The sequence below is a fragment of the Miniopterus natalensis genome, chromosome 4, assembly GCF_054644295.1.
Source record: "Miniopterus natalensis isolate mMinNat1 chromosome 4, mMinNat1.hap1, whole genome shotgun sequence".
NCBI classification, from domain to species: domain Eukaryota; kingdom Metazoa; phylum Chordata; class Mammalia; order Chiroptera; family Miniopteridae; genus Miniopterus; species Miniopterus natalensis.
The window spans coordinates 59,262,414-59,279,281 of NC_142084.1; the positions used below are offsets into that span (position 1 = coordinate 59,262,414).

The following is a 16,868-nucleotide window of genomic DNA, read 5'->3' on the forward strand; positions in this document are numbered from 1 at the left end:
CTTCCCATCCTGGGATGGTATGTTAGTGTATGAGTCGTTATCTATTACTATATGGCATATTGCCCCTAAACCGTAACAAGTGGAAACAACAGTCATTTTTTAATCTCACAGTTTCTATGGGTCAGGATTCCGGGTGTGGCCTAAGTGGTTCTGGCTGGCGTCTGTCACATGGCTGTAATCAGAGTGTCATCTGGGGCTGCAGTTATCGCAAGGCTTGACGGGGGTCGGATCTGCTCGCCTAAGTGGTTGGCAGGCTTCAGAAGATGCATTTCCAAACTCATTCCTGTGGTCCCTTCAAAGGATCGGCTCACCTCATGGCAGTGGTGAGAGAAAACACCCAGGACAGAAGCTGCCATCTTCATATAATCAGAAGTGACCTGCCATCACTTCCACTGTATTCTGTGTTTTAGATGCAAATAAACAAGTCCTGCCCACACTCAAGGCAAGGGGATGATACAGGGGTGTTACTACCGGGAGGTGGAAATCGTCCCAGAGGCTGCCTGCCACGGCCGTTGTATGGTGAAGTGGAGGGGGGCGGACTTGATTTCCCAAGGCTAGTTTTGTAATTCGGATTTATATTTAGTTATTTTAATATTCTCAAGTGCAAGTAGTATTTTGAATTTTTTGGAGGCCATTCTAAAGCCCCTTTCACTATACTTTTCAGTTTTAGTATGAGGATGGGTACCTTTGTTCAGCACCCTTGTCTGGACTGTGGAAGTGGTTGTGTAAAACATGAAGCCCATTTTCGTAGTTTTTGAAGTGGTATCAGGGAATAAAATGAAATACCTTCATGGTACAATTATGGTTTTAAAAAATTTACAAGGTGCTTGATAGCTTGTAACAAAAACACTTTCTGGCCATTATTTAGGTTTCTCAGAGATTCCAGGTCCGTGGTGTTAGGGAGTACATGTAGGTGATCACTCTTTGGTCAGATAACAAATAATATCACAATTGTTTGGTTCCTCTAAGGAGAATATTTTGTAGTCATTTAAGAATTTCCTTTTTATTCTGAGTAGTCTGCTGACTTATGGCATCATGTTTTCTGTTAAAAGAGAACAAAGTGCCTTAAAATTAATTCTTATTAAACTAAAATAATTGTAGACTTTGTTATATTTCTCTGTCCTTTTACAAATACCAAAACTCCCTTTGCAGAAACGTAGCTTGGCAGAGAAAAAAGAGCATGGGACAGGGAGTCAGTGTACCTGGGTTTTAGTCCTTACTTTGTCCTTAAATACGTGTTTGACCTTGGGATGTTCTCTCACCATTTCTGACTTCAACTTTCTCATCTAATGTTTTCTTTAACTTTAAAATGCTGCTCAATTTCTCCTTCTCTAGGACAGTCTTGGGGGTAACAGCAAGACAGCCATGGTAGCTACCGTGAGCCCAGCAGCCGATAACTATGACGAAACCCTTTCAACTCTGCGGTACGCGGATCGCGCCAAGCACATCGTGAACCACGCCGTGGTGAATGAGGACCCTAACGCCCGAATTATCCGCGACCTACGGGAGGAGGTGGAAAAACTCCGAGAGCAGCTAACCAAAGCAGAGGTATGAGGCGAACCTAGTACAGCTAGAACTTGAATTGTCTTCCCCTTTGGCTATACGTGATGAGTAATTCACTTAGAATTTTTTAATTTCCTGCAGGAAGAGCGATTCTAGATGAGCAGTAAAGGAAGGCAGATTGTCACAATTGAAATTTAGAGAGTTTGTACAGGTGTTAAATGATTGAATAGAGGAAAGAATAGAAGGAATTGAGAGGACGTTTCATTCTGTACTACAGGCAGCAGATGAGAGAAGAGAGATAATAGAATGAGGGAGAGTAGGAGAGGCACTTGAAAAATGTATATAATTTAATTTTAGCGCAGAAAGTGGTGGAGAGTGGGCATAGACCAATTGGAAGAGGAATCTTAACAGGCCTGTGTTGTATCATTTGTTCACTGGTTGAAGTCAGAATGGAAATCTTTTTTTTTTTTTTTAAATATATCTTTATTGATTTCAGAGAGAGGAAGGGAGAGGGAGAGAGAGAGTTGAAACATCAGTGATGAGGGGGTCATCACTGATCGGCTGCGAGCCCGCAACCCGGGCATGTGCCCTGATCGGGAATCAAACCGCGATCTCCTGGATGCTCAACCGCTGAGCCACGCCTGGCCAGGCCAGAATGGAAATCCTACGGAGATCTTTCACACCTTAATAATCTACTTTTTCTATGTTGTGGGTTAATTTTGTTTGTAGAAAATATATTTTATACCAGCAGTACCCATCTATTTGGTGGTATTCTATTTCCAGTATTTTTTGAACATTCTATAATGTATTCATTTTCATTACTGACTTTGAAACCTACACAGTTATCACCTATAACTGAATGCTCAGCCTTTTGTCAAAAGAGGAATACAATATCAGAATCACGATTCCTACTCTAATTAGCCTTTCTGTTCCCACAGTTTCCCAGCACTGTGGGACTCTTCCCTGGGGCTGGACCAGAGCTCTCGTCTTTGTCATAGCCCGTTTTCTGGTAGTAGACTGGTAAAACACATGGTCAAAACCATTATCTTGATCATATTTTTGCCTGTTGAATTTTATCCTGTTTTCATAGGAATAATTTTAAAGTTCATCAAGATTCTTTGAAATTGTGTTTCTGTGTTCTTAATATTAATAACACCATCTCGTTTGCAACAGGTAAAGACTTAGTCTGTATGTACTTGTATGAATACCTGAAGTCCTCAGTGAAGACTAGAATGGATCATGTATGACTTTAGATATATGACTGGTTGGGATTTAAAAAATAAGCCCTTGATAGCCTGAACTATATCTCCTTAAACGTAATTAGATCTTCACAATGACAGTAGGTTAGAGGAGAAGGAAAAAGTTGTCTTCCTTCCAAACCCATCCTGGATAACTGGATTTGTTTGTGGGACCCACACAGTCGGGTTGCTGTGTGTCAGTGGCAGCCAGTTAAGTCTTAGGTAGATCAGAGACCCCAGTGAGCCATAAAGCCGAGAGGTGGCAGATTGTTACTTCTGCTTTTCTGGATTTATCTTAATTAATCCTTTTTTCAATGATTCATACAGACATTTCATGAAATAAACATTTTGCTTATAGGCGATGAAATCTCCAGAGCTAAAAGAAAGGCTGGAAGAATCAGAGAAGCTAATCCAGGAAATGACTGTGACCTGGGAAGAGAAATTAAGGACAACCGAGGAGATTGCCCAGGTTTGTGTTTTCTGATTTAGAGAGAGAAAAACTTCATGGCAGTTGTGCCAGGCCTCTCAGATGGCATTTCTGGTTCTTTTTGATTTTTTGCTTTGAGAATGGCAAATCTAGCACCATTAATAAGAATCTAACACTAAAAGTTTATACTTTACAAAGTTTATTTGAAGGATAAAAAAAGACACAATTATAATGAATTATTCATTATGTAAGAAATAATTTTTTAGGGTCATAAAAATGTCTTTAATAAATAGCTACTTTGTAGCCTCTGGCTCTGAACACCCAATTATATTAAGTGCATTTTAGACCTAAGGAAACTTACCCAAACCACAAAATTATTAGTGCTATATATAAGGCTGTGAGATTCTTGCTTCCATATGACAACTCAGTAAAAGTAATATGAAATTACTAAATCTGAGGTGACTTTCTCTAATCTTTAGGACATTTAAGATAGATAGAGCTGTGAAATCTTAGGGTGGAAACATTAGCATTTGGAGAAAATCCTGAAATGTCCAACTAGGTCATAGAGGACTTAGCTTCCTGTTTATGGTTCATTAGCCTCTCTTTTAGAAATATGTATGATAACGTGGAGCTTGGTGCCCCTTCAAATAGTCTTCATGATTGCACAGCTCTAATAGTACCTATTTAATAGAAATCTTTTATTTCTGCTCATTGGCCTTAGTTTGTTCTTCCAAAGCTAAGAGAAAAAGCGCCCCAATTGTATATATAACCAACAATAATGATAGCCAGTATTTACTGGATACACGTGTGTGTTGGGGCCTATGCTAAGCGCTTTTAAGTACAGTATTTTATTTAAGCCTCCCAACAGCCCTGCGAGGCTATTATCACCCAGATATTTAAAGTCACCTCTGCTTCTTCCCCTTCTTTTCTAAAGTTAAAAATCTCTAGTGTTCTCAGCTGTTCCCTGAATTGGCAGATACATAGAACTTGCCAGTTCTTTTGCCAGCCAGTAGATCCCATCTCTGAATGTGCTGTCCAGAACCAAGCTGTACATCGGAAGTTGTAGGACACCACTTACTCTTATGTAGTGGGACATGGACGTTATATTTATAGTAGTGTGGACTAGGATTTGAGTCCATTTTAAAACATTTTTTATTATAGCCAGCTTCAAAATTGATGAGTATAATAAATCCACACGTGCCTATCACCCAGTTTCGTTGAAGACCAATATATGACCAGCGTTATTTTACCTATACCACCACATTGGGTTATTTTAAAGCCTATCCCTCAAATTACAGAGAAGAGAATACACCAGGGTATAAACTTTATTTCTCGTCATCACGTATTTCACTTTTTGTTTTTCTTGAACTATGTCATTCTGATAATTGTTCAATTGGGAACTAATCTGTGTGAGCCTATGAGCTCTGCAAAAATAAAACATTGACTTTGAAGTGCTCTTGTACTTGGATTGCTTTGCTGATACAAAGCAGGGTAGGTCTAAGTGTGATTGCTGCGCTAGCGAATCTTATCTTTAGCATCTTCCCTTACCTAGCTGTTCTCTCCCTCTCTCAGATGTCCCTTTTGGGGACTGTGCCTGATTTTATCCAACACCTTATCTTTCTGAGCCACCAGGCTTCAGTGCTGCTGAGCTTTCTTCTCTTTCACTGCATCTGTTGATCACTGACCTCTTTCCAAAATTGACTTACATTCCCCCAAATGTATTTCTGGCAGTATAGCCAGAAATTGTTAATAAAGTCTTCTGGGATAAAAACGGTCCATGGTCAGATAACTTTGAAAACATCTGGGTAAACTAAGTTAAATGGATTTCTTTTTTGAAGGACTTTTCATATGTCTGTCCCAAGTCATTCGGGCTCTCCAGAAGTCTGTGCTCTGTGATACCTCCTCTAGTGTGCCAGCCCCACAGGTCATCCCTGCCATTGAAGTCCATGGCATCTGTCTGTACCCTTCTTACCCTGAAGTCATGTAATACTTTACTATTGTTCAGTTTTTTTGTGTACAGTTTTACTACCTAATGAGTGAGTAAGATTCTCAAGAAAAAAGGCAGTATCTTTCTGTTTCTCAAGTGTGTGTTCAATAATATTTTTGAGTGAACAAACAGAACTCAAGTCGACTCATTTCTAAGCCCGGTGACATATCTATGATACTAAAAGGTCCTTATTTTCACTTTTTCTGTTCTCATTAAGAAATGCACACTTATGTGAAATCAAAACCTGGAAATGATTGGGGTCAGCAAGTATGTTTCTTCTCATTATTTGAATAATTCTTTAATTTCCTACCAAAATTCCTGTGTAAAAGAGCCTTCCCTCAGAAAGGACTACACAAGATTTGTCAGAATTGCTTTCCTCATTTTAGGAATATGGTTCTTTATCAAGGACCATAATTACTTAGAACTAAATGCTGAAAACTCTAATGTCTTCTGCTAAATCAATCAAAACTTCTGAAAGAACCCCATAGTGTTGTGTTGTTTTTTTTTTAAATATATCTTTATTGATTTCAGAGAGAGGAAGGGAGAGGGAGAGAGAGAGGTAGAAACATCATGATGAGAGAGCCGTCATTGATCGGCTGCCTCCTGCACGCCCCTGGCCGGCAATTGAGCCTGCAACCCGGGCATGTGCCCTGACCAGGAGTCGAATCGTGATCCTCCTGGATCCTAGGCCAGTGCTCAACCACTGAGCCATGCTTGACTGTGCCCTGTAGTGTTTTTTGTTAGAAGATAGACTTGATTCAAAGACTCAGAACCAAAATAGCCCTACTTTTGTAATAGTCTACTTCTCTGCACAATGTATTGACCAGGTTGCAGTGGCCATATAAAATAAGATGGTACCCCTAGAAACAGCAAAATTCTGAAGCTGTGATTTAAGTATACTACAAATGTATTGGGTGGCCCTAGTTAAATGACTTAGCATGTTTTGTCTTTCCCCAGAACCAAAGGTCCTTGGTGGCTATGACTCATTACTACTTGCTATTTATAATAAAGAAACCCTTCTCTGCCCCAGTTCATATACCTTAATTATAGAGCATCGATTGCAAGATTCAAATGTATCCCCCATATACATACATTCATAAATTGTGTGGATTCAGAGACAGTAGGCACAGAAAAAGAAAAGTTCATATCCTTATGAAAATAGGTCTTGCATGTATATGCAAGTTTTATTTTGATACATTTATAAGACCAATGTGTGTTATATGTTGTGTGTTATGCGTTGTGCTAAGAGTACAGAGTGGATGGATAGGATTCATGCCCGCAAAGAGAAATGGGCAGGTAAACAGTTACCAGGCCTGAGAACAAGCATGCTCCAGCTGGAACACAAAGGTGTAAAACCTCTTAAGCTAAAGAGAGCATTCATCATACTTTCAGGGACCTGGAAGATGTTCCATATAACTGCAGTCCAAGTTTTGAAAGTAAGAGTGGCAAGATATGAAGATGGGAGTAAATGAGAAATGGACCAGATTGCAGGGCCTTATGGACTTTGTGGAGGGAGTTTGGCTTTTATCCTGGCTGGAGAGTCACTAAGGTTTCACACAGGAGAGTGTATTGAAAACTTGACTTTTTAGAAACATCACAGTTGAGTAAAACAAACGTGCATTTGCTCATATATACAGAAATGAGAAAGATTAATTCAAGATGTTAGATATTTTCAAGAATGAAAATTGAGAATTCAGTAGTATACTTAGTTGTTACTTGTAATGGCTATATTTTTCAAAATAAAAAAGCTTTAATTAACAAAATAAAAGAACATTATATAGTTCAGAAAGAGAAAAAATACACTAATCTATAATATCACATCCTAAGCTAACATTTGAATTGTAAAGTTATTCATTAATTAACAAACGACCTTTTATATCTCACTGCGTCAATAGCTGTGGAATTAATACTTCTCTGATACCTTTACAGGAGCGACAGAAGCAACTTGAGAGTCTTGGAATATCTCTTCAATCTTCTGGAATTAAAGTTGGGGACGATAAATGTTTCCTTGTTAATCTGAATGCAGATCCTGCTTTGAATGAACTTCTGGTTTACTATTTGAAGGTGAAGTAATAGGTTTTGCTACTATTTCTGGCTCTGAAATAGAGCAGTGTTTCACAACATTTTGTTTTTAAACTTGGGGAACCATGCTTATTCAGAATAATGAATTAGCCAGTTGTTTTTATTTGAATAAGCTGAAGTGTAGAAAAATCTTGGGTTTCTGGAATAGTTTCCCTTTTTAGTTTTTGAGTGATGTCATTCAACCTCGTAACATAAAAAATGGTATTCTGATATTATTTCTAACAAATTAAGTAGCTTAGCTTCTATTATTTAATGTGATTTATACCAGGGAGTTAAGTAGGTAACTTTAAAGCATAAGGAATGGCTTAAAACTGATTCATTAGTAGACTGAAGCTTTTGTGGTTTATATGAAGCCCTCCTTTGTGTGAGTGGTTTGTTAGCTTACAAGTGGAAATGTTTAAAGAAAGAGATATTCATAGGACCACCTATTATGAAATTTGTGTTTCTAGTAACTCTTAGGAAAATTTAAAAGCTTGGATTATCAGCTTATAAAGAGAGAGAGTAGGTCACTTAGAGACTGGAAGGGTCAGAGAGTGGAATAAGAAAAGAACAAATACTGATGTACATTGAAAGCTATAAATAGTGGGACACATCAGGAAGACAAGAGACAAATTTCTGAATCCCAAGACTACATAAATTATGAGGCTCTACCCAAAACTGTTTTGTCAAGCCCAGAGCATAAAGGAATCATACAGTGGGCTATATGATTCTAGCAGGGGGTTAATAAATATTAGGAGGAAATTTAAAAATATATATGTATTTTTATTAATTCTCATCTAAGGATATTTTTTCCATTGATTTTTTTAGAGAGAGTGGAAGGGAGAGAGGGAGGGGGGAGAGAAAAAGGGAGAAACATTGGTGTGAGAAAGATACATCAATTGGTTGCCTCCTGCACGTGCCCAGACTGGGGCTGGGGATTGAACCTGCAACCAGGTAAGTGCCCTTGACTGGGAATCAAACCCACGACCCTTCAGTGCATGGCCGGCACTCTAACCACTGAGCACGCCAGCCAGGGCAGGAGGAAATTTTTTCATCCTCATAATATAAGGTGACTAGGAAAGTAAAGATAATGAGCTGATAAAGTTGGAAACTGCTTTAAAATGAGAGAATTGTGTATTTTTATTTCAAAAGAGACTAAAGAATTCATGACTCATTGGCTAGTTTCCCAGTTTTTATCAAAGATATCCCGGGATAAGTGCTTGGTGTAATTTTGAATACCATGTTTTATTATGCTGTGGGCTAGGTCGTGTCTTTGACACACAGTCGTGTGCATTCCCAGGTCCCGCGCTGGAGTGGGAGCAGCGCCGGAGTAGCAGGGGGCTGCCCTGTGTTTCGGTCCGTATCACTGCTCACCAGATGTTTGCTCTCAAGGCCTTGGCCCTCCTCTGCAAATGCGCCCTCTGTAATGGAGGTGGCTTTCTCTGTCTGGCTACCTCACAGAGTTCCTGTGAGGATTAAGTGGGATTGCATATATAGAAGCACTGTGTAAACAGAAGCGCTATGCAAATATAAAATGTTCCGCACACTAGTCCCATGTTTGACACTCTCTGTGGTACCCCGTGCCCAGCATTCTTGCCCGTTGGGGAAAGATGTACCCTCACGTTCCTGACGCGCCCCTAGACAGCGGTGGCAGCGCGTTTGGATTCCAGCTGCGGCGCGCCCGCTGGGGATGCGGTGTTGGTCGGGGCTCCGCATCCTGCCCCGTCTGCTCCCCGGAGCCAGGAATTCTTTCTCGCTCCCGCCTGCGAGTTTCACATTGGACACAGCAGGCACCCGACAAGGAAAAACCTGATTCGTATCTGTTCCTTAACTGAAAAGTTAAACAGAGACGCTGTTTAAAGACTTTTGGAAAGAAGTCAGAGTGCTTCCTGTGCGGGGCTGTCGGGCCGCTCAGACGGCGGGCTCAGCCCAGTTCCCGCAGGGCTGGAGGCGGTGCGCTTGCTTCGCCCTCCGAGCTCACCCCACCACGAGAGTATACCCCTGACCAGGCACGTTCAACAGGGTGATCTCAGTCCAAGGACAGTTTTGTATTTTCTTGCTTTCAAGCTCTCAAGTCAATTAAGATGCTGGGCAGATGACTTCACATCTCTGGGTGACTCTGGGCATCCAGTTTGTAAAATGAGGGCACTGGATTAAGATATCTCTAATGTTCTTTCTAGTTCCAAGTTGCATGGTTTTCTTCCAGAACAGAATTTATTTGTCCCCTCCAGAACTGGCAGAGGTAAGGTATGGTGACCAAGCCATAGGTAGAACATAACTCACAAGAGAACTCTGCAACTTATTTGCAAGTAAGGGAAATAAAAACTTACTTTACATAGTTTTGATGTGCAAAAAATTCTGGTTACCACGATTTGGTAAATGCTGTTGACACTGCCTCTGTTTGTGAGATTCTAGCTACACAGCCAGAGGAACATAGTGAGGGGGAATTTGTCGAGGTAAATAATGAAAGTGGTTGTGATGATTGGAATAAAGATGTCTGAAGGGAGTGACGCCAAACACTCAGATACGGAACCCTTGTAGATATTTTGCGACATTGAAAGCACAAAGAATAAAGCGATAGAAGCTTAGAAAGGAGTGGGACAGTTTGCCAGGCATGGAAAATAAGCTCACTCATAGTGTAAACTGTGTTGAGAAGACGGCAAGCCCTGTTCAGACAACTCTGGATAAGCTTTTTACAAAGAAATAAAATGCTTTCAATTTCAATGCAGCATGCTAAATAAATGTTTTACTATTTTTTCATTTCCCTGTACCTATATGTAATGTTTTTACAGACATTTTCAAAGGTCACAGAATAATTGGAGCTTTCCCCGTTGATTAGTAAGATCTCCTTGCACAGTTATTTTTATGGCCCTGCACTCTCATGCGAAGCGAGGTCTGCCTGGACTTCTGAGGTCAACTTGGAGATTTATTCCAGCACAAGCCAAGCTTCTAGAGGGAAGAGCTGCTCCCCTCACCTTAAAAACATTATGGTGTAATACACTTTTTTCTCCTATAAAAGCTTTACAAAAACATATTAGAAAAAGAAGGGGTTGAGGGGTTAGCATCCAAATCAAACATACAGAGATGATCACAATTAATATTTGGTATTTTTATCTGCATCCTCTGGATCTATCCTTATATGTATGTATATGGATTTATACCAATACATATTTTTTTAAATTTATCTTTATTGTTGAAAGTATTACAGATGTATGGTGCCAGATACACCACACTCCGTTTTTCCCCAATTGATCCCCTCTTACCTGGCATCTACCCCCCCCAGCCTTCTCCACACAGTTGTCTGTCCATGGGTTATGCATATATGCATATATAAGTTCTTTGATTAATCTTTTTCTCCACCCCCCACCTTCCCTCTGAAATTTGTTACTGATACATATTTTTAAACTACAGAAATGGGAGCATAGTATGATTGAGTCCAGTCATGCCTCTGAATCATCCACCAAATCTTTCTGGAGAGCTCTTTTGCTTATCAGCTATTTTTTAAGTAATTTTTTTAATTTTCAATTTCAGTTGACATACAACACTATATTAGTTTCAGGTGTACAATAATGATTAGACATCTGTATAACTTATGAAGTGATCACCCCCAAAGTCTAGTACCTATCTAGCACCATACATACAAGTCAGCTATCAATAGCTGGGAAAGCAGGGGTGATTCTGAAGTATCTGGGGCATATCATGCACATGCACACTTGATAGAGATTTGTACCAGTGGCTGAGTGGTAGCTTCAAAGCACACATTGACCCCACAGCACAGCTCCCATCGAAAGTAACCTGCATGTTGGTATCTTCGCCAGTATTCACAGTCACCAACTGAGGCGATCAGAACAGCAGGGGCAGCTGCCGTTCAGTGTTTATGGAGCTGTGTGCCAGGCTTCAAGGAACCCAAGATGAGTAAGACAGTTGTGGCATGTTAGAAGTTTTTGGATGGCAGCACTTAGCTCATCTAGTGCAGTATTTGAAATTGTAAAAGACAGATACCTTCCCTTCTTTCCTCTGTATCCATTCCAGAAAAGCTGCCTTCAGAGTCTTGGTTCTGTTAAGCAAAGATGAGTTCTTTGTTAAAGAATTTTGATTTTTTAGATATGTAAAGAGTAACAAATACTTTTTTGCTTATTGCCCCCGTCATTCACTTACCTTTCCCTTCAGAAATTGTCTGAGAATACTGATAAGGCTGAGAGACCGCACAGGCTATACTAATATGCTACGTTCCCTGATTGCAGGATAGGAAAAACCACTCTGTGATATGTCACTAGTGAATATGTCCTGTCTCTCTCCATCTTCACACACCCCCTGCCCCCATCCTTTTAGGACTTAGTTGATCAAAGGGAGAGTCTCAAAATAGCCACATAGATAGTTCATTCATAAAGGAAGCAAGGTCCATTAAATTCATAGAATTGTTAACTAATCATCTCCAAGAAAATTAAATTTAAATGAAAGGTTAAAAAGCCATTTCTGTCTTTCAATTGTTTCTGAGATTTTTAAATATAATATTTTATGTTTGCTAAAGTTTTCCCTAAAACTAGTATTTTTTAGTTTTGAGTTTTCATGAGCTTCTTTGAGCCAAACTAACAACATATGCCAAGGAGCAAGATCTCAAATGCTCCCTAAAGTTAGTATTTTTTTAGAGTCGTTCATTATACCCATATATCACATAGAAACTGAAAAGCTATCCCTGATTAACTTTTATCTTATTTTGATTACCTTGTACCTGCACAGAATTTAGTTACTAATTAGATAAACTTCTCTACCAACTTATGATAAGTTAATTTTTTTCCTCTTCAGTATTTTTATTGCAATGTTTAGAGCACTATAGGAAGAACTCATCAAAAAGCTTATTGTTTAACTTGCTTAAACATCAAAGAGTAAAGCTTTGGCAGATTTGAGCTTTTTGAACTTAATATTTGAGATTTCAGCAAATCATCCTCTTAATTAGAATAGATTATAACCTCAAATGAGAGATTTAAGTTGTCATTTACAGTGTAAGCTCTATAATTGGGACCTTGTCTGTCTTTTGTCTCTAGTGGCTCAGTGCTCAGCTCAAAATAGGTACTCAAAATATTTGCTGAAAAATAGAATTTTTCTTCTAGAATTTGGACTAGACAGTTACACACATGTTTGAGTTAATATCTTATCTTTGATAATTCTTAATTCAGTCTATCAACAGATATTTAGCACCACCTTGTACTGTGTTCGTTGCTGGAGAAGATGCAAGAGTCCCATATAGGTTGCTAGCTAAAAACATTTGTGCAACACATAGTGTCAACCTAAGAAACCTCCAGATGTGTAGAGAATTTTTATGACTTTATTTGAGCCAAACTGATGACATGCCCAGAAGCAAGATCTCAGATGCTCCCCAGAATGACCGTTTTGCAGTTTCTTTTATATGTTTGGAATGAAGGAAGATTACACGAAGGTGGGAGAAAGCAAGGTGCAGGATAGTTAACAAGATTACATACCACTGAGGGGCCTGAGAAAGAGGATTACTCTGGCATTTCAAAGGTGTGTTAACCTAGATGCACAAGAACTAAGATAAACCTTTTTAGAGGCCTAGGGCATGACTACCTACTGTGACCTGTCCAGTTAGGAATTTTATTATCAGATTACCCCTGTGAGGTTACTTTTGGTCAGATTTATTAGAGCCCCCTTTTCATCCACAGTAGTAAATTGAGATCAGTATCTCTAAGTGTTATCAGGGTTCAGAGAAGCTGAGAAGTCCATGTTGGCTAATAGCAAAACCTTCAAGTAGAAGATGAAATTAGAAGTAGTTGTTGAAAGATACTTCAATTTAGATCATAGAGGAGAGCATTTTGGGCAGAGAGCAAGAACCAAGGGCAAAGACAAGGAACGAACGTGTGTGAATCTTGGGAGTTTGGTACTAGGAGTTGGTTCTACACTCAAACTCCAGTCTATGCTTTAACTCAAGGCTTTTTTCCACCTCTACCCCAAGGACAAAAAAGGATCCCTATCACAGTTAGGACTCCTGCTAGAATTTCTCATGGGAGGAGGAAAGTAATTATATGTAGAAATGGCCTAAGGCAAGTGCTTTGGGGTTCTTTTGTAGATAACCTTGGACCCCTTTTTAATTTTTGCTTTTGGAATTCCCCTCTTCCTTGTGGTTGGTATTGTCAGACAGGGAAGGAGGAACCCAAATGGGGAATGGAGACAGGCATGGAATAGATTCTGCTACTGAATGTCCCAAAAACATTACTTGTAGTTTACACTTGGTCAAGCCCTGTTCTGCAGGTTGGGAAAGTGTGTGATTGGCCAGGAAGCCTCAGCTAATATTGAGGAATGTCCTCTGAATTTTATACACACCTTGAGGATTGAACAGGATGCCATGGGACAGTTCTGGATCCCAGCTTTGTTTCCTTGAAAACACCACTACAATGTTATTAAGAGAAGAAGCCCCCAGAAAGGGGAAAGTAAAAATACTAGAGGGGCCCTAGCTGGCGTGACTCAGTGGTTAGAGCACTGGCCTGTACACCACAGGGTCATGGGTTCAATTACTGGTCAAGGGCATGTACTTGGGTTGTGGATTCGATTCTAGGGACATGTGCAGGAGGCAACCAATCAAGGTGTCTCTATCTCTATCTCTATCTCTATCTCTATCTCTATCTCTATCTCTATCTCTATCTCTGTCTCTATCTCTATATCATCTATCTCTCTCCTTCCCTTCCACTTTCTCTAGAAAATCAATGGAAAAAATATCCTTGGGTGAGGATTAACAAACAAACAAACAACAAAATATTAGAGGGAAAGAGATTTTTTTTTATTAGATTGAGATCCCAGATGAGATGGAAAGAATTGGAAGCCAGAATATAATTAGAAGTGTTACCAATAAAGAAGAGAGAATCATCTTCCTTTGAGTCTGAAGGGAAGGCTAAGGGAAATGATGGTTCATTTCTTTTTCTTTTATATTTATTTAATGCCTGTAAGCCAGGCCTGTGTTAAGTGCTTGGATTACAGTGTGGAGCAGGTATGACTGTTCTCTGCTCTCATGGAGTTTCCATGCTAGCTCTGGAGGTGACAGAGGTATGTAATCTCTGACACGGTCAGAGCTATGTCAGGAACTAATGTGAGGGTGATGGGGTGGCTCTTTCAGTTTAGGGTACCCTCTCTGAGGGTGTGTCATAAAAGCTGAGATAGAAATGATAAGAAACTATCAGCATCAAGATTAGGGGAAGAACACTTCAGACAGAAGAAACAGCCAGTGTACTCAAAGACCAGATAAAAGGCCAGTGTGGCTGGGTGTTGCTCCAGGAGAGGGAGAGTGGTAGGCGCTAACATAGGGGCAGGGGCAGGGGGCAGATCCCAGTGTTTTATAAGCCTGGTAAGAATTTGGACTTCATTAGACCTTCAAAGGGAAGCTACTAGAGAGTTTTGTTTTGTTTTTAAGTATATCTTTATTGATTTCAGAGAGAGGAAAGGAGAGGGAGAGAGAGAGATACAAACATCAATGATGAGAGAGTCATTGGTCAAGCCTGCAACCTGGGCATGTGCCCTGACCGGGAATCGAACCCTGATCGCCTGGATCCCAGGTCGATGCTCAACCGCAGAGCCACGCCCGGCCGAGCGAGGGTTTTAAATAGGGGGATCACATGATCAGCTGCTGTGGTGGGAGTGGATGGGGTGGGGGGAGTAAAAGTGGAAAAATAGTAGGAAGCTCCTGTGTGCACCAGGCAAGAGACTAGGATGTAATAGTAGAGGTGGAGGAAAATGAGCTGATCCTTATGTTTTGGAGGGAGAGTCTGTAAGGATCTCCTGATTGACATGGGACTAGGGGTAGACTGGTAAGGGACAGAGAGGACTTGAAGATAGCATTTAAGTTTTTTGGTTTACTATAACTAGGTGGTGGTAGCACCATTATTATTGGGGAAAGGAATAGAGGCATTGGGTCAGTGAGGGTTTAGGGGGGCGAGCAAAAAGTTCTCCTTTGGCCCTTTCACTTTGAAATGTCTAAACATTCAAATTATTCCAGGTAGGCAAGAAATAATGGTGACTAAGGCTAGGATAGTGGTAGTAAAGGTGGGAAAATAATGGAACCCTAGTCTGTAGTTGTTGGTGGTGATTTGATTTACCTAGACAGTATTTAAAGCTCATGGGACTGGATGAGATTGTCCTGGGCAGGAGTCAGCAACCAAGGCCAGATCTAGCTCCCTGCAGGTTTTATATGGCACAGGAGCTAAGAGTGGTTTTACATTGTTTAAATGGTTGGGAAAAAATCAAATGAATCTTAATATTTCGAGCACATGAAATTTATATGAAGTTCAAATTTAAGTGCTCATAAATAAAGTTTTATTGGAAATTAGCCACACTTACTCATTTGTATATTGTCTGGCTACTTTCACACTACGGGGCAGAGTTGAGTAGTTGCATGTGACTCATAAGCCTAAAATATTTAATATCTGACCCCTGACTTAGCTGTGTAGGAGAGTGGCCTAGGACACATCCAGGTCATGTCAACATTTAATAATGGATGGGCAGTCAACTGTTGAAGTTTAAAAGAGGAAGCTCAATTTTTATGTCAGTTTTTTCAGTAACTGCCAGAAAGTGAGGCTGGCGATTGGGGTGTAGAGAATTGAGTAATTGGGGGGTCTATAGTAAAAAGAACAAATCTTTCATATCTTTCATGAGGTTTAGGGAGACTCTGTGATTCATAAAGTAATTGTAGTCTTTTCAAATTCCTTACATTTGAATAATGTTTTATCTTTGTAGTTGACTTATCTTGATTGAGACCAGGTAAGTGATGTGCAACTTAAGTACTAGTTTTCAGAGCAGTATTTTTGGTATACATTGACGCGTGCATGGCGCATACTGTGAGAGTAGCATAAAATGTTTGGAAACAAGATTGCAAAGAAAAATAGTGATTATAGTGTAGACATTAATATAAAACTATAGTTTTCAGTTTAAAATGCTCAACTTAGTATATTATTCCTTAAAGGAAATAAAACTTGTAGAATGATTTTCAGAGAAAACCAGAAATCCCCCTTGCTATTCCATTTGCTTTAAAACTCTCTTAGCCAAGGTAATGGATCAGTATAAGAGGGCTCAGAGTAGATGATTTCACTTTGTGTACATGTAAGAATACGGTATTAATCAGTGAATTTGATTCCTTCGTAGGAACATACATTGATAGGTTCGGCCAATTCCCAAGATATCCAACTGTGTGGAATGGGAATTCTTCCTGAACACTGTATTATAGACATCACGCCAGAAGGCCAGGTTATGCTGACTCCTCAGAAGAACACCAGGTATTGTATTTTAATTAGTGTTAATATGACAATAATTTTTAAGAGGAAGAAGGTACACTAGTTGCAGATGGTATATAGGACATTTATCATTGGTTTGCTTTTAAGTGCACTTAATGAAGATATCCAATTAGTTACCGAGTCCTTTATATTAACTTTTTAATATCTCTTAAATCCATTCCTTCCTTTCTGTATCCACTACCGCGGTCTTATTTAAATGACGCCTTTATCACATCTTGACTGGAACCCCTGACAGCAACCTAATCTTTTTCCTGGTCTATGCACCGTACAGCCAGATGGCTTTCTACTTTTTTTAATACAAAATTCCCTGCATCCCTCCTTTTTTTCTCCTATTTTTCTCCCATTTTTCTCCTGTTCCT

At 39.7% G+C, this 16,868-nt stretch overlaps 1 protein-coding gene across 1 annotated transcript in view; it reads left to right on the forward strand.

The window, feature by feature from the left end:
* Positions 1 to 16,868, forward strand: part of KIF13B (kinesin family member 13B) — a 176,526-nt gene that overhangs the window by 75,223 nt on the left and 84,435 nt on the right. Inside the window, exons 11-14 of the mRNA XM_087816562.1 lie at positions 1,336 to 1,548; positions 3,100 to 3,210; positions 7,085 to 7,219; positions 16,361 to 16,491. Of these exons, the coding sequence (XP_087672688.1) occupies positions 1,336 to 1,548; positions 3,100 to 3,210; positions 7,085 to 7,219; positions 16,361 to 16,491 (590 nt within the window). The remainder of the gene's footprint in view (positions 1 to 1,335; positions 1,549 to 3,099; positions 3,211 to 7,084; positions 7,220 to 16,360; positions 16,492 to 16,868) is intronic.